This window comes from Salvia splendens, chromosome 8, assembly GCF_004379255.2.
Source record: "Salvia splendens isolate huo1 chromosome 8, SspV2, whole genome shotgun sequence".
NCBI classification, from domain to species: Eukaryota; Viridiplantae; Streptophyta; class Magnoliopsida; order Lamiales; family Lamiaceae; genus Salvia; species Salvia splendens.
Genome location: NC_056039.1, coordinates 19978690 through 19997184, shown reverse-complemented (window position 1 = coordinate 19997184; position 18495 = coordinate 19978690). Strand labels below are relative to the sequence as shown.

Genomic DNA, 18495 nt, shown 5'->3' with positions numbered 1-18495 from the left:
TTTGGAACCGGAACGCTCTACCTCCCCCCGTGGGCAATAGGTAGTCTGCATCTAACGAGGAGAGGCCCGTGGTCCGAAGCAATACGGGGTAGGTTAGTGACCCTTATTGCATCAAACTGTTGGGGCGTCATCTCACTAATCAACACCCTATCCAACCTTCCATGAGGCCGTTTTTTGCCCAGGTGAATTCAGCCCCATCGTAGCCTGGGTCCATTAGTCGGCAATCCTCAATGGCCTCGGCGAAATCGACCATTTCGGCCTGACGATTTGTGTCACTCCCCGTCCTATCTCGAGTGGAGAGGATTGTGTTGAAGTCCCCTCCAATGAACCACGGTATTCCCTCCGAATCTTGGGCAATATCTCTCATCTTTTCCCGAGGGCATGCCGCTCTCCTCTCGTGCATTTAGCATACACGGCCGAGATCATAATAGGGTTTGAAATCCGAGGACAGGTGAGCCTCCCATGTAGCAGCTGGTCCGAGTCATCCAACACAACAAAATCCATCCCTTCCTCCACAAAAATCCAAATTTTCCCATTGATGTTCGACCCCTTGTAGGACAGCCCCAACACTTTCGAGAATTTGTCCGGGTTAGGGGGGGTAAGCGGCTCCATCATTGCAAGGAAACAAATATTATGAGATTTAATTAGTCTTTTTAGGACGTTTTGGGTTGACGGGTTCGCGATTCCCCTAACGTTCCACTAACGTGAGGGGAATCGCTAACGCGTCAACCCAAAACGTCTTGAAACGCTTAATTAAATGTCATAATGTGTTTTTTCTTGCAATAATGGAACCGCTCACAACCCCTGATCCAGACCGGTTCTCCAAGGCCTTGGGGCTATCCTTCAATGGCTCGAACACGTCGGGGAAGATCTGGTTGTTTGTGGAAGAAGGAGCTACTTTTGATATTGATTGTGATACGGAACAAATCCAACATGGGCGGCTTATGTCTCACCGGCTTACCAGCCCACTAGCTATCTCGGCCGTGTACGCCAAATGCACAAGGTCCGAGAGATACCCACTGTGGGATAGGTTGAGAGAGATTGCGGGGCCCCTCGAAGGAACACCGTGGATTGTCGGTGGTGACTTCAACACCATCCTCTCGCACCGGGACAGAATTGGGAGCGACACCAACCGGCAAGCCGAGATGGTCGATTTCGCGGAGACAATTGAAGACTGCAGGCTCCTCGACCCCGGGTTCGATGGGGCGGACTTCACATGGGCCAAAAATGGTCTCTTTGAACGATTGGATAGAGTGCTCGTTAGTGACGCTTGGACCAGGGTCTTTGAGGCCACTCGGGTTACGAACCTCCCAAGGATTGCCTCGGACCACGGCCCAGTTCTAGCAAGATGCAAGATGTCGATCTCTACCAATGGAGGCAAGGCGTTCAGGTTCCTAAACATGTGGATCCGACACGAGGCTTTTATGGCTGTTGTACAGAATGCATGGGAGGAACCCACGGGGGCTGGGGGACTTTTAAACATCCAAATCAAGCATGCTAGAGTTAAAAGAGCTCTAAAGAAGTGGAACAAAGAGGTTTTCGGGAACATCCATGTGAACCTTAAGGACAAGGAGGAAGCTATCGAGCTGGCCCAATTCGAGTTCGAGGCAAGGCCAACGCCCGAGAATAGGACTGCGATCAATAAACACATTGCCGAGTACATCCTCCTGCTGCGAATGGAAGAGGACTTCTGGCGGCAAAAGGCAGCCCTGAGATGGCTAGCCGAGGGTGATAAGAACACTCGGTTCTACCAAAGCTGGGTGAAACAAAAAAGGGTCCGGCTGCGTATCCCTTTGATCTGTGCCAATGGACAAGAGCTAACTGAGGAAGAGGATATAAAAAAGTCAGCGGTGGACTTCTTCCAACAACTTCTCGCGCCTAGCAATTCGGCACTCAAAGAACCGGACCCGACCTAATCCAGCAAGTCCATTCAGACGAGCATTTTGCAGATATCGCAAAGGTACCAGACGCGGAAGAGGTCAAGAGTGCCGTCTTCAGTATCTCCGGCGATAGCGCACCCGGACCCGATGGATTCTCTGCCACCTTCTATCAAGCCTGTTGGAACATCGTGGGTCCGGAGGTGGTGGAAGCTATTGGGCAGTTCTTCAGGGGGCGTACCTACCACGAAGCATCACGGTCACAAGCGTCGTCCTCATCCCAAAGAAGGCGTCACCTGAGTCATGGACCGACTACCGACCCATCAGCCTTTGCAACGTCCTGAACAAGATCATCACCAAGGTACTCACGAACCGACTCTCTCCTTTCCTTCCGCAGGTCATTGCCCCAAACCAAAGCGACTTTGTTAAAGGGCGGCTTCTCAATGATAATGCGCTGCTTGCTCAAGAGATGTTCCATGAGCTTGCACGGTGCTCCCCAGCGCCTAATGTAGCGGTGAAGATTGATATGGCCAAAGCCTACGACAGGGTCCAATGGCCTTTCCTATTTAAGGTGCTTCGACGCATGGGATTCCCGGACGCATGGATCTCGCTTATGGAGAGGTGTATAAGCTCGTGCTGGTTCCCGATTCTTATCAATGGGGCACCATCGGGTTTCTTCAGATCAACACGAGGTCTCTGCCAAGGCGATCCGATATCCCCCGCCTTGTTTGTGATAGCAGCGGACTACTTGTCGCGAGCACTAGACAAGCTCATACTCGGCCAAAAGATGTATCGAGATCAGCCATCTAGCCAATGCGGATGACTTAATTATATTCACACAAGCGGCGGCTACCTCCTTGCGCCGACTCAGAGCTTGTCTTGAAAATTATGAAAAAGTCTCAGGCCAACAAATCAGCCTTGCCAAGAGCAACTTCTACATTGCGGAATTTCATGAGCAATGGGCAAGCTCGATTCAAGCGGAAGGGGGTTTTTCTAGGGGGCCTTCCCGTTCCTCTACCTAGGCGTCCCCATCTACCGAGGTGTAAAGCGCACGGACATGTTCCTCTTCCTCCGTGAGAAAATTGCAAGAAGAGTCTCAGGGTGGGCGCACAGGCATTTATCTTTTGGAGGGAGGCTCACGCTTATTAAGAGCACTCTTGAAGCGATCCCCTTGCATATCTTCCAAGCCATTGAGCCTACCGCCGGTACTCTCAAACAACTCGATCAACAAATGGCTCGATTCTTCTGGGGCTCTACGAGAGAGAGGAAGCGGACCCACTGGATTGGATGGGACCAAATGTGCCTCCGCACTGATGAAGGGGGACTCGGGATCCGCAAAACTAAGGAGGTCCTTCGTGCCTTCAACATTAAACTATGGTGGCGCTTCCCGGAGCAAAACTCCCTTTGGGCGAGATATATGATGGCTAAATACTCTTCCAACTCCTCACCTCTTGCCGTAAGAACACCGAGCAGGAGTAGCACCACGTGGAGGAGGCTTTCTAGAGCCTGGACCCTCGCACAACCGCATATGAGGTGGCTAGTGGGCCAAGGTAATATTTATTTTTGGGATGACATCTGGCTCGGTAACACCCCACTTAGGGAGCTCAGCCTCGATGAAAGGGGGAGTCCTACCACTCGGGTGTCGGAGTATATTAGGAATGGTTCGTGGGATGAACCCAAGCTCCAACTCCTTCATGATCAGGCCGGCATCCCACAGCACTTCATTGATCGCATCCTCAACACCCCGATCCTCCACGGTGAAAAGGACATCCCGAGGTGGACCCTTTCTAAGCATGGGGAATTCACGGTGGCCTCGACATGGGACACAATCCGAGGGCAGCACCCGCTCATTCAGGGACTGGGCGATGTTTGGAAGGCGGGTCTCACTACTTCCATAGCCATCTTCATCTGGAGGCTCCTCTCCAACCGCGTACCGGTCGACACGAAACTTCAGTGGCGGGAGATTGAGCTAGCTTCCAAGTGCCAATGCTGCCCCCACCGACCGGATATCGAGTCCCTCCAACACCTATTCATCCAGGGACATGGAGCTCGCAGAGTATGGAGTGAGTTTGACACTTGGTTCGCAAGCCCGTCCCCCCGCCTCCATATCAATGACACAATCCCTATGAGAATTGAAGTGTGGGCGCGGAGATATCAGCAGCCGAACAAGAAGCATCTTAGCCGAGCCACCCCATACCTCATTCTTTGGTTTATCTGGTTGGAGAGAAATAGGAGTCGCCACCAAGGCACACAGTTTAAACCACAAAATGTGGTATGGCAGGTCCACATGTTCATTCGGAATTCTATGTCCAATGGAAGCTTGAAGCCGAAACATTGGAAGGGAGTTAAACTTGGAATCAACATTCCTCAACAAGCGGCGGCAATCAGGGTGCTACCCCTAGCCATGGCAATCAAATGGAATCCGCCGGATCAGCCGTGGATAAAGCTCAACACGGATGGTTCCTTTAATGAAGCGAACGACAAAGCAGGGGCTGGAGGGATCATTCGAGACCACTTGGGTAAGATGCTCGTCACCTTCAGCACGCCCCTCGAAGCACACTCGGCGTTAGAGGCGGAGCTCTTGGCCATGCTCCACGGTTTGAACATAGCCAAGGAATTCGCTCTACCAATCTGGATTGAGTCGGATGCAGAGCAAGCAATCAAATTGGTCAATGGGACAGGATGGGGCCCGGCACTCGCTCGGCAAGCGGTGGCGCAACTAATCCTACACAAACGCCAACTCAAATTCCGAGCCACGTTGGACTTCCTTGCGAGAATGGGGCTAGACCAAGACAGTGGCCTACGAATGCACGTCAACTCAGCACCGAGAGAATTGCTGGACTTGGTTCGATTGGACGAGATGGGAGTGTCGCACATCCGAAACCTAGACGGGGACGGACACTAAAATTGGTAATGAGACGTTCGGAGACAATAGTGACTAGTTTTTTGGTTAATTGTATTTTGGAAAAGAGTATGATGGGGTCCGAACCTTGTGGGATCGGACCGCATACTACTCTTGGCTTTGTTACGGCACACCACTTTCGGGTGTGGCCACGCCTTGTAATTATCTCTTTTGGAAATATAGGGATGAGGGACCCACGAACCCTCCACCTTAAAGGTGTTTGATTAAAAAAAAAGGCACACAAAGCTACAGAGGGGGCTCCCGAGGGGGTTCGAGAGGGGGTTGGCGCCACCCTTCGTCAAATGGTGGTAGGAAGGGTGATGATTGGATGGGAAATGTCATGAGCACTAACAAGTACTACTCGCTCATGGCAAATGGGGAGTTTGACGTCGATGGATGAGGGGAGGAGGACATGGCTGCGATGGACATTCAGCCACTTAGCGAGCACGATAATGAATCCCTTCCGCGCCTTGAAGACAAGGAACAAGCACGGGACAAAGAACAACAAATTGTCTACTTCAAAGATGGCCTTCACACCTTCCGGGTACGGACTCTCTTTGTTAATTATGTCTTTCAATATCATGTTTTGGAACGTTAGGGGCGTTGCGAATGCGGCAACCCAAAACATTGTCAAAAGATTAATTAAGCGGTATAATGTTTCTTTCCTTGCAATAATGGAGCCTTTTACAACTCCCGATCCGGATTGCAGACTTCTTGATCCAGGGTACGATGGAGCAGACTTCACTTGGGCCAAGAATGGGTTATTTGAGAGGTTCGATAGGCTGTTTGTTAATGAGGTTTGGTCCAATGCCTTTGAGGCAACACGGGTGTCTAACCTACCTCGAATCTCCTCGGATCATGGACCGATCCTCGCCAGATGCACGATCCCGAGGCCTCCAACACGGGGTAGCGCCTTCCGATTCCAGAATATGTGGGTTCGACACGAAGGCTTCAAGAGCCTCATTCAAGATGTTTGGGAGGAACCGACCGGGGCGTCGGGCCTGCTCAATCTCCAAACAAAGCTAGCCAGAAGTAAAAAAGCACTTAAGGCTTGGAATAGGGAGGTCTTCGGCAATATCCATTCCAATCTCCAAGAAATGGAGGTGAGGATCGCACAAGGCCAAGCCGATTTTGAGGCTGATCCAACCCCCCGGAATAGAACCGAGATCAATAAAAGCATTGCAGAATACATCCTCCTATTGCGTATGGAAGAGGATTGGAGACAGAAAGCAGCCCTAAGGTGGCTTGCGGAAGGTGATAAGAATACCAAGTTCTACCAGAGCTGGGTGAAACAGAAGAGAGTTAGGCTTCGTATACACTCCATACATGCGAATGGCCGAGAGATTGCGGACGAAACAGAGTTGAGAAATTCGGCGGTTGAGTTTTTTCGGAGCCTCCTCGCACCGGATAATCCGACACTCGTGGAGCTGGATATCGACTTAATCCAAGAGCTCCCTCCTACCCCGGCCTTAATGGAGATCCATAAGCCCCCAGATGCCGAGGAGGTGAAGAGAGCGGTATTTGATATCTCCAGGGACAGTGCTCCGGGCCCGGATGGATTTTCGGCAGTCTTTTTTCAAGCTTGTTGGGGGATCATTGAAAAGGATGTTGTGGATGCCATAATGCAGGTCTTCCTTGGAGCATACCCTCCCAGAAGTATCACGGCCACAAATATTGTCCTCATCCCGAAAAAGGCCTCGCCCGGGACGTGGGCTGACTTCCGCCCCATAAGTCTTTGCAATGTCCTTAACAAGATTATCACAAAAGTCCTCGCTGCTCGCCTCGGCCCGTTCCTGCCCCAAGTAATTTCACCAAACCAGAGCGGCTTTGTTAAGGGACGACTTCTACATGACAACGTTTTGATGGCCCGAGAGATGTTTCACGAAATAGCAAGGTGCTCCCCCGCACCAAATGTGGCGATTAAGATTGATATGGCTAAGGCCTATGATAGGGTCCAATGGAGCTTCCTAACTAAGGTTCTTAGGCGCATGGGCTTCCCGGATGCATGGATAAGCCTTGTCGAACGATGTATAGGCTCATGCTGGTTCTCAGTTCTCATTAATGGCGTTCCCGCTGGGTTCTTCAAATCAACCCGAGGGTTAAGGCAAGGAGACCCCATCTCCCCGGCTCTTTTTGTGATAGCCGCGGATTACCTATCTAGGGCACTCAACAAGCTCATTCTTGGCAAGATGGAGATGGGATTCAAGGCTTCCAGGAAGTGCATGGAAATCAGCCACCTGGCTTATGCTGATGATATTATCATTTTCACCCAAGCGGCTGCAGCCCCAATGCGTCGGCTTAGAGCGTGTCTCGACAATTATGTGAAAGTTTCAGGGCAACAGATCAACCTTGAGAAAAGCAATTTCTACATTGCAGATGTGCACGAGCAATGGGCACGAACAATCCAAGAGGAAGGAGGATTTGCTCGGGGTACGTTCCCTTTCCTATATTTAGGGGTTCCTATATACCGAGGGGCCAAGCGGACGGAAATGTTTTTGTTCATTCGGGAGAAGCTATCTAGAAGAGTATCCGGATGGGCGCATCGACATCTATCTTTTGGAGGGAGGCTCACTCTTATTAAGAGCACACTTGAGGCGATCCCCATTCATATCTTTCAAGCCATTGAGCCAACGGCCGGTACCCTCAAGCTACTAGATCAACAATTGGCCCGTTTCTTTTGGGACTCGACTAATGAAAGGAAGAGAACTCATTGGATTAGTTGGGACCAGATGTGCCTTCCCTTTAACGAGGGAGGACTCGGCATTCGGAAGTTCTCGGAGGTGTTGCGTGCCTTCAACATCAAGCTGTGGTGGCGATTTCGAGAACAGAATTCCTTATGGGCACAGTACATGATGCAGAAATATTGCTCCAATGGCTCACCACTTGCCCCGAAACCCACGAGTAGAGGGAGCCCAACTTGGAAGAGATTGACCAAGGCATGGGGTCATGCCCACCCGCACATTCAATGGCTTGTGGGAACAGGAAGAATTTATTTTTGGGATGACATATGGCTCGGTGATATCCCCCTTAGGGAGACTTGCATTGATGAGAGGGGCAATCCCATGACAACCGTTTCGGAGTTCTTCACTAACGGCACATGGGATGTTCCTAAACTTCAATTGCTTCATGATCAAGCTGGTCTTCCGCAACCAATCATTGATCGGATCCGCAACACCCCAATAATAACCGAAGATCTGGACGTCCCGAGATGGACCTTGTCCCGGCGAGGGAACTTTTCACCTTAACCTCAACGTGGGAGGTGTCCCGGTCCCAAGGACCAATTACCCAGGGACTCGAAGACATGTGGAAGGCTGGTCTCACGACTTCCATGGCAATCTTTAATTGGAGGCTCTTATCTAACCGGATCCCTATTGAGTCGAAACTTCAATGGCGCAAGATCGAGCTCGCATCCAAATGCAACTGCTGCCCCCACCGGCTGAACACAGAGTCCCTCCAACACCTTTTCTTCCAAGACGTAGGGGCGAGAAGAGTATGGAAAGAATTAGATGGATGGTTCGAGGGCCCCTCTTCACCACTTGGGATAAACGGCACCATAACCACACGAATTGAAGTATGGGCGAGAAGAACGCACCAACCAGGTAGGAAACATCTTAGCCTTGCCTTGCCTTACATCATCTTTTGGTTCCTCTGGGCAGAACGAAATAGAAGCCGCTATCATGAACTCCAGTTCATGGCGAATAACGTTGTGTGGCAGACCATTACCATTATCCGTAACAACATGGAGAATGGAAGACTCAAGCCAAAACATTGAAGGGGAGTTCGGCTTGGAGTCGCCATCCCTAGCCGTGCCGAATGCCTAAGACCACTTCCGCTTGCAATGATGATCAAATGGGAGCCTCCGGATCAGCCTTGGATCAAACTAAACACAGATGGATCATACTTCGAGAGGTCGGGTAATGCCGGGGGAGGGGGCATTATTCGGGATCATTCAGGCACGTTGATTTTGGCTTATGCCTTACCCCTCGAAGCACAATCACCCCTCGAGGCCGAGCTGCTTGCTATACAACATGGATTAAAGATGGCTGAGGCCCTTGCGAAACCGATTTGGCTCGAGTCGGATGCCGAGCAAGCCATTAACCTTATCAAAGGGGCACAATGGGGCCCTGCCCATACTCGCCACGCCATGGCACACATTGCCTTGCTAAAGTGCAGGCTCTCCCTCCGAACAACTTTCATCCATCGGGAAGGCAACAAGGCCGAGAGTCGAACCACTAAAACCCCCAAGGGGTGCTCCAAACTTCCCTTCCCTCGAAGAATTCCCTCCCCTAGAAAAAGGGAGGACGCTTAAGATCCGAGACACATTTGAAGCCGGAAAGTCGCAACCGAGGGAGCACCATGCCGGCCTTCCTTCCTTGATCGAGGGTAACTCAAGCGTAAGGGCGGCAAATCCCAAAGGAGCTGAAGCGCAAGCGGACTCGAGAGAATCGAACCAGCCGATGGACACGATAGACCCAACCTGGAAGGCCGCACCCTCGGGCTCGACGAGCGGCAACCAACAAGGGGGGACTAAAGGCACCTCGGGCCATCTCGACCGGCCGAAATCGATGGCGGATATGCTCAAAGGTTCAACCGACACCATCGGCCCCCAAGCCTTCGAGCCGGAGAGGCTCCAAAACATTGGATTTGCCTCCGTGTCCAACGGCATCCCGGCCATCTATTTCTCCGGGGCGGAAACTCAAAAGCTTGCCGAAAGCATGGGTCACGCCATTGTGGGTAAGTTCTCTCATTCTATCCCAACGGGTCTTCATATTCAAAACGCCCTTGATAGTATTAAACTTCGGTGTGGTTTTAATTGGAAATACATTAACGCTAAACACATTCTCATCCAATGCGAGGACTTGGCTGATTATGCCCGGCTCCTCGGAGTACCAAAGGGTACACCCGTATGGCTCATCGACCGCCATCCGATGAGGGTTTTCAAATGGTCCCCGGACTTTGATGCATATTGCGAGTCCCCGATCGCGGCAATTTGGTGCAACCTAATCGGCCTCCCAATTCATCTTTTTGACCAATCCGCCTTATTCGCCATCGGCAAGCTCCTTGGCACCCCAATTCAAGTTGATCGAGCCACGGCCAACAAGACTAGACTTTCCTTTGCTTGAATTTGCGTCGAGATAGACATCACAAAGCCGCCCCCCGAAGAGATAATCCTCGACCTTTGTGGTCGTGAAACGGTGCAGCGAGTCCGGTGGGACAAGATACCATCATATTGCGAAGAATGCAAGCACGTTGGCCATGCGAGTGATGTGTGCTATGCGACGGGCAAGAAGGAACGACCGCAAAAGAGAAACTACAACACCGCTCCGCCAAAACAGCCACACCCCGAGGGCCAAGGCACGAAAGGGAAGCAAGACATGGGGAAGAATGACCCCAACCACAATGAATGGAAACGCCAAGGGAAGAAACAAGGCAAGACGGGCAATCGACCAAGTAATAACAAAACAAGTGGGGGGGATGCCGGTGGTACTCCTTGGGAAGGACCGGACATTATGGGTGACCCTCCAATGGGAAGCGGAATGCGCCCCGACACACAAAGCGAGGGGCCCAAACTCGAGGGCGAGGGATGGAAGACCTCGCCGAACCCGTCGAACTCATCGCACCCCACCCTCGAACCATCAACAGCTCACGGGGTCACGGATGTGGAATGGAGCCCCGCCAACGCGAGGCGTTCGATATAGCAGATTAAATGGTAAGTTAGAGAGAGACGCTCTCCCTTCTCTCTAGAATCCCCCACCACGTTTTGAGTTCCCACATCGCCGCCTACCCCCATTCTCAGTCGGCTCACCACCGTCGACGGTCCCCCTCACGCCCCCGCTCCACCAGCCACCCACCACCCTCCCGACCTCGGATTCTCACCAACCAACCCACTCCATTGGCTAAGGCACGAACAAAGCTCCGGAGCGGCTGGTGACTCGACTCGCTCTCTCGATCATGCCGGAGCTCCCGCCGGATCCCCCCCCGGAGTCCGAAGAACCGCGCACCATCTCGGACCAGCTAATGGTCCTCCGGTCGGCCGAGGACCCTCTCTCGGACCAGCCAATGACTTTCACGTCGGAGGAGTCTTCCGCCATAATTTCTCCCTGCAAGAAAATGGCGAGGAAAACTTTGAAAATGAAGGTGAAGGCACGGAAAAGTACACCAGCCCCTCCCACCAAAGGCACTGGTCGGAAAAGGTTCGTACCCTCACCGATGCCGGAGGACAAGCAACTTAGGAAGAAGATTGATTTCGGGGCCGAAGGGAGCTCGCCGGTCGGAAGTCCAAAATGCAAAGGCCCCATCTTCCCGACGTCGATGGAGCCCTCCCCTAATCCCAACGGTGAAGATGAAGCTAAGATTAATGAAGAACTTGCCGGCGCCGGAACTGTTGGCAACGCTTCGGCCGATGACCTTGCGGCCGGCGCAAACGCGGGGACCGGTGACGGAGGAGAGCACAACCCCCCACATTATGGCTGCTTGGAGAGAGATGGCTCTAGCATGGGTCAAAAGGCCTTGGTGGACGCGCTAGTCAACTTGCCCGAAATGGGCACAACAACAAAATCACTTTCCGAAAGTTCCTTGACGCCTTGCCACTTCGGAACACCACGTGATGCTGGCCCCAATGCATCCGTTGAGCCCCCAAAACAACAAAAATCTAGCTCCTTTCTGCAGCAACCCAACCTTCCCGAATTGGCTTGGAGACCAAAACCTCCTTCCGAAAGTGCGCTAACTCCTTTCCGTTCCAAGAGCTCACGTGAGATGATTGTCGTGGAGGCCCCAACGCAACCAAAAAAGGCCGAAATCATCCACTTAGCCGCCTTGGACTCGGCGGAGATGCTAGACACATTGGTTGCGCAACCTCTCATTACGGCCGGTCACAAACCACCAGAGTTTCCCCTAAACTCTTCGGGATGCATGCAAAGTGTCACACACACACCTCGGGATGGGAATGGACCCTCTCTTGAGGACTTCCCCCCTCTCGAACGAGGACGAACTAGCAAGCTCCGAGCTACGTTTGAGGCTAGTTCGGAACATTACAGTGCGGAGCTCGGCCAGCCGCGACCGAAGTCGAACCCTAACGACTACCGGGAAAAGCCTTTTATCGAGACGACGAACAAGGCCACGCCTAGTACCGAGATGGTTGCAGTGACAAGAGACACACCAACATCCAACGATACGCCTATGGATGATGCCGAACAGATCCTCACCGAGAAGGAAAAAGTCGAGAAGATCCACACCGAGAAAGAAAAAGCCGAAAAGCCGAGAATGGAAAAGCCGAGAAGGGCACACAACGGCAACGTAGGTGCCGAGAAGATCCACACCGAGAACGGAGAAGCCGAACTCAACAATCCGAAGAGAAATGGAAATACACCTAAGTCCACGGCGGATGCCGCAACACGAGGGCCGAATGTAGTTAATCAACTTGGGGGGGTAGAAGCTACCCCGGGGTCCTCGCCGTGGCCGAAATCGATGGCGGACTTGCTTATGGGTACCCCGTCGGGCTCGGCGAGTAACACTCTACAAGGCCGGGGTGAAGGCGCCTCATGCCACCCCGGTCGGCCGAAAACGATGGCGGACATGCTTAAAGGCTCGACTGACCCTACCGGCCCTCAAGCCTTTGAGCCGGATAAGCTCCAGAACATTGGATTTGCTTCAGTGTCCGACGGCATCCCGGCCATCTACTTCTCCGGAGCGGAAACTCAAAAGCTTGCTGAGAGCATGGGACACGCCATTGTGGGTAAGTTCTCTCACTCTATCCCTACGGGACTGCAAATCCAAAAGACCCTCGATAATATTAAACTTCGATGTGGATTTAGTTGGAAGTACATTAATGCTAAACATATTCTCATTCAATGCGAGGACTTGGCGGACTATGCCCGAATCCTTGGAGGCCCAAGGGGTACGCCCGTTTGGCTCATTGACCGACACCCGATGAGGGTCTTCAAATGGTCCCCGGACTTTGATGCTTACTGCGAGTCCCCTATTGCGGCAATTTGGTGCAACCTAATTGGCCTCCCCATTCATCTTTTCGACCAATCCGCCTTATTCGCCATCGGCAAGCTTCTCGGCAATCCAATACAAATTGATCGAGCCACGGCAAACAAGACTCGGCTTTCATTTGCCCGAATTTGCGTCGAGATAGACATCACAAAACCACCTACCGAAGAGATAATCCTCGACCTTGGTGGGCGAGAAACGGTGCAGCGAGTCCGATGGGACAAGATACCATCATATTGCCAAGAATGCAAACATGTCGGCCATGCAAGTGAGGTGTGCTATGCGACGGGCAAGAAGGAACGGCCGCCAAAGAGAAACTACCACAACGGCCCGCCAAAACAGCCACAACCCGAGAGACAGACCGAGAAGGGGAAGCAAGATATGGGGAAGAATGCCTCCAGCTCCAATGAATGGAAACATCAGGGGAAGAAGCAAGGCAAGGCCGGTGATCGACCAAACAATAACAAAACAAATGGGGAGGATACCGGTGGTACTTCCTGGGAGGGACCGAACTCCAAGGGTGACTCTACTTTTGGGAGCGGACCGAGCTCCGGAACTCAAAATGCCGGGCTCATTGTCGGGATCGAGATTGGGAAGTCCCCACCGAACCGGGGGAATCCATTGCATCCCACCACCGAACCACCAACACCATGTGGGAACATGGACGTGGAGTGGGGCTCCCCCAATGCGAGGAGCTTGGTCTCACCAGTTCGGCGAGGGAATCCGAGAGGAGGCGCGCGTCATGCTTTGACAAGGGGGCGTGGGTTCTTCTCGGCAAAGAACCACATGAGCACTAACCAATATTATTCTCTCATGGAGAACGGAGAATTTGATGTTGAGAATTGTGGGGATGCGGACGAAGACCCCATGGAATTGCACGTGGGGGCCGAGAAGTTAGGAGGCAACAGTTCGGCCGAGGACGCCGAGGAGGTCGCTCCGAACAAAGAGCAACACCGCACTGACTATCAAGGAGGGCCTTCAACCTCTTTGGGTACGCACCCTTCTTGTTAATAATGTCGTACAATCTCATGTTTTGGAACGTGAGGGGGATCGCGAATGCGCCCACTCAAAACGTTCTGAAAAGACTTATTGATTGTCATAATGTTTTATTTCTTGCAATAATGGAACCGCTCACACAACCGGACCCGGACCGTTTCTCTAAGGCCTTGGGGCTGTCCTTCATTGGTTCGAACACGAACGGGAAGATTTGGATGTTTGCGGAAGAGGGGTCCACTTTTGATATTGAGGTTGACTCGGAACAAATTCTTCACGGGTACCTCAAATCCCACCGCCTTGCTAGGCCGGTGGCCATCTCAGCCGTGTACGCCAAATGTACAAGGGCTGAAAGACATCACTTATGGGACAAGATGAGAGAGATTGCCGGGCCTCTTGAGGGAACACCTTGGATCATCGGTGGCGATTTCAACACCATTCTATCTCACCAAGACAGAGTCGGAAGTGATACCAACCGGCAAGCCGAGATGGTAGATTTTGCGGAGGCAACGGAAGATTGTAGGCTGCTTGACCCTGGTTTTGATGGAGCGGCATTCACTTGGGCCAAGAATGGCCTTTTTGAAAGGTTGGATAGAGTGCTTGTCAGCGAGGATTGGACTAAGACCTTCGAGGCTACTCGGGTTACGAATCTCCCCCGGATTGCCTCGGACCATGGACCAATTCTTGTCAGGTGCACGAAGATGAACACATCCGCTGGAGCCAAGGCTTTCAGGTTCCAGAACATGTGGATCCGACATGAAGGATTCATGGCCGTAGTGCAAAAAGCATGGGAGGAGCCCACGGGGGCGGGTGGAATCCTAAACATTCAAATCAAGCAGGCCAGAGTTAAAAAGGCCCTTAAGGAGTGGAACAAAGAGGTTTTTGGGAACATCCATGCTAATATAAAAGAAAAGGAGGAAGAAATTGCTCTGGCCCAATCTTGTTTCGAAGCAAGGCCGACTCCGGATCACAGGACAGCGTTCAACAAACACATTGCCGAGTACATCCTTCTGCTGAGAATGGAAGAAGATTTTTGGCGACAGAAGGCAGCTTTGAGGTGGCTTGCCGAGGGAGACAAAAATACCCGGTTCTACCAAAGCTGGGTGAAACAAAAGAGGGTCCGTCTCCGCATCCACTCAATTCGTGCCAATGGGCAGGAGCTCACCGAGGAAGCCGAGATTAAAAAGTCCGCAGTGGAGTTCTTCCAACAACTCCTTGCCCCCAACAATCCGACACTTGAAGACCCAGACCTCGACCTAATCCAGCAGGTCCACTCAGCCGAGCAGTTCGTTGACATCGCAGATGCTCCAAGTGCGGACGAGGTCAGGAGTGCCACCTTTTGCATTTCCGGAGATAGTGCACCCGGACCCGACGGCTTCTCGGCCACCTTCTATCAAGCCTGCTGGCCCATTGTGGGGCCGGAGGTAGTGGAAGCAATCAGACAGTTCTTCAGAGGGGCCTTCCTGCCAAGGAGCATCACGGCCACAAGCATAGTCCTTATCCCAAAGAAGGCATCGCCGGAGTCATGGACCGACTACCGACCCATTAGTCTCTGCAATGTTCTAAACAAGATCATTACCAAGGTACTCACCTCTCGACTCTCTCCTTTCCTCCCACAGGTCATCTCCCCAAACCAAAGTGGATTTGTCAAAGGTCGGCTCCTTAACGACAACGCACTTCTGGCTCAAGAGATGTTCCATGAGCTTGCTAGATGCTCCCCAGCGCCTAATGTGGCAGTAAAGATTGACATGGCTAAAGCCTATGATAGGGTCCAATGGCCATTCCTCTTCAAAGTTTTACGCCGTATGGGTTTCCCGGATTCATGGATTTCACTTATGGAGAGGTGTATTGGGTATTGCTGGTTCTCGGTCCTTGTTAACGGGGCACCCTCGGGCTTCTTTAGATCAACTCGAGGACTTCGGCAAGGAGACCCGATCTCCCCCGCTCTGTTCGTAATCGCTGCGGACTACCTGTCCCGAGCATTAGATAAGCTCATCCTCGGCCAAAAGGACATGACGTTCAAAGCCTCCCGGAGATGCATGGAGATCAGCCATCTAGCCTATGCGGACGACATTATCATCTTCACTCAAGCGGCGGCAAATCCTATGCGCCGGCTAAGAGCCTGTCTCGAAAAATATGAAAGAGTCTCCGGCCAACAAGTCAGCCTCGCCAAGAGTAATTTCTATATTGCCGAGGCCCATGAGCATTGGGCAAACTCGATCCAGGCGGAAGGAGGCTTCTCTAGAGGGGCCTTTCCTTTTCTCTATCTCGGAGTCCCTATCTATCGTGGTGCCAAACGCACGGACATGTTCCTATTTCTACGGGAAAAGATTGCAAGAAGGATCTCAGGATGGGCACACCGTCACCTATCCTTTGGAGGAAGGCTTACGTTGATTAAGAGCACTCTTGAAGCGATCCCCTTGCACATCTTTCAAGCCGTCGAGCCCACGGCCGGTACCCTCAAGCAACTTGATCAACAAATGGCCCGATTCTTTTGGGGGTCTACGAATGAAAAGAAGCGGACCCATTGGATTGGATGGGAACAAATGTGCCGGCCCACTGATGAAGGAGGCCTTGGGATCCGAAAAACTATGGAGGTCCTCCGCGCCTTCAATATCAAACTTTGGTGGCGCTTTCGGGAGCAAAACTCCCTTTGGGCAAGATACATGATGGCAAAATATTGCTCCAACTCCACACCGCTCACCTTGAGATTGCCGAGCAGGAGTAGCCCTACGTGGAGAAGGCTCTCAAGAGCATGGCCCCTCGCGCAACCGCACATAAGATGGCTAGTGGGACAAGGGGACATCTACTTCTGGGATGACATTTGGCTTGGCGATAGCCCTCTGAGGGAACTTAGTCTTGATGATAGGGGAAGACCAACCACCCGGGTCTCGGAGTTCATTACAAATGGTGGTTGGGATGTGCCCAAGCTTCAACTCCTTCACAATCAGGCCGGCCTTCCTCAGCATGTTATCGATGGCATCATTAATACACCGATCCTCCATGACGAACAGGATATCCTGAGGTGGAACCTCTCTAAGCATGGGGAATTCACGGTGGCTTCGACATGGGACACACTTCGAGGACGAAACCCGATCATCCATGGTTTGGGGGATGTTTGGAAGGTAGGCCTCACCAACTCAATAGCCATCTTTATCTGGAGGCTTCTCTCCAATCGGGTACCGGTTGACACGAAACTTCAGTGGCGGGAGATTGAGCTAGCCTCTAAGTGCCAATGCTGCCCCCACAGACCGAACACTGAGTCACTCCAACACCTCTTCATCCAGGGATATGGAGCTCGCAGAGTATGGAGTGAGTTCGACGGCTGGTTCACAGGGCCGTTCCCCCGCATCCATATCAATGACACAATCCCTACGAGAATCGAAGTGTGGGCGCGAAGGTGCCAACAGCCGAACAAGAAACATCTTAGCCGAGCCACTCCATACCTCATCCTTTGGTTTATCTGGTCGGAGAGAAACAGGAGCCGCCACCAAGGCACACAGTTTAAACCACAAAACGTGGTATGGCAGGTCCACATGTTCATTCGAAATGCTATGTCTAATGGAAGCTTGAAGCCGAAACATTGGAAGGGAGTTAAACTTGGAATCAATATTCCCCAACAAGCGGCGGCAATCAGGGCGCTACCCCTAGCCATGGCAATCAAATGGAACCCCCCGGATCAGCCGTGGATAAAGCTCAACACGGATGGCTCCTACAATGAAGCGAACGGCAGAACAGGGGCTGGAGGGATTATTCGAGACCACTCGGGTAAGATGCTCGCCGCCGTCAGCACACCCCTTGAAGCCCACTCGGCTTTAGAAGCGGAGCTGTTGGCCATGATTCACGGGCTAAATATAGCCAAGGAATTCGGCCTACCAATCTGGATTGAGTCAGATGCAGAGCAAGCAATCAAATTGGTCAATGGGACAGGATGGGGCCCGGCACTAGCTCGGCAAGCGGTGGCGCAACTAACCATTCTCAAACGCCATCTCAATTTCCGAGCCACCTTCATACACAGGGAGGGGAACAAAGCGGCGGACTTCCTTGCGAAAATGGGGCTAGTCCAAGACAGTGGCCTACGAATGCACTACAACTCAGCACCGAGAGAACTGTTGGACTTGGTTAGATTGGACGAGATGGGAGTGTCGCACATCCGAAACCTAGACGGGGACGGGCATCAAAGTTGATCATGAGACGATGGGAGACACTAGTGACTAGCTTTTTGGTTAATTGTATTTTGGAAAGGAGTATGATGAGGTCCGAACCTTGTGGGATCGGACCGCATACTACTCTTGAATTTGTTACGGCACACCACTTTTGGGTGTGGCCACGCCTTGTAATTATCACTTTTGGAAATATAGGGATGAGGGACCCACGAACCCTCCACCGTAGAGGTGTTTAAAAAAAAAAAAAAAAAAAAAAAAAAAAAAAAAAAAAAAACGCGAGGCGTTCGATGTCACCGCCTAGGTGAGGGAATCCGAGAGGAGGCGCACGCCATTTTTTTTTTTTTTTTTTAAATTAACTTCATATATTTATATCATATATATGAAGGAGAAAATTACAAATCAACTCCTATAACAAGGAGGAAAGACAAATTACGCCACCCAGGGTTCGAACTCGAGACCTCCAGGATGGACGCAGTATCCAGCACCCTTTACCGCTAGGCCAAGGGGACGTGGCTATTTCTCGGCTAAGAATCACATGAGCACCAACCAATACTATTCACTC

The 18495-nt window shown here is 51.9% G+C and overlaps 1 protein-coding gene across 1 annotated transcript; it reads left to right on the top strand.

Annotated features, from left to right (window-relative positions):
• The first annotated feature begins 785 nt into the window (after positions 1-785).
• On the top strand, positions 786-1916 carry LOC121745898. Its single transcript, XM_042139839.1, has one exon. The coding sequence runs from the start codon at positions 786-788 to the stop codon at positions 1914-1916; it is 1131 nt and encodes a 376-aa protein (XP_041995773.1).
• Positions 1917-18495: the final 16579 nt, after the last annotated feature.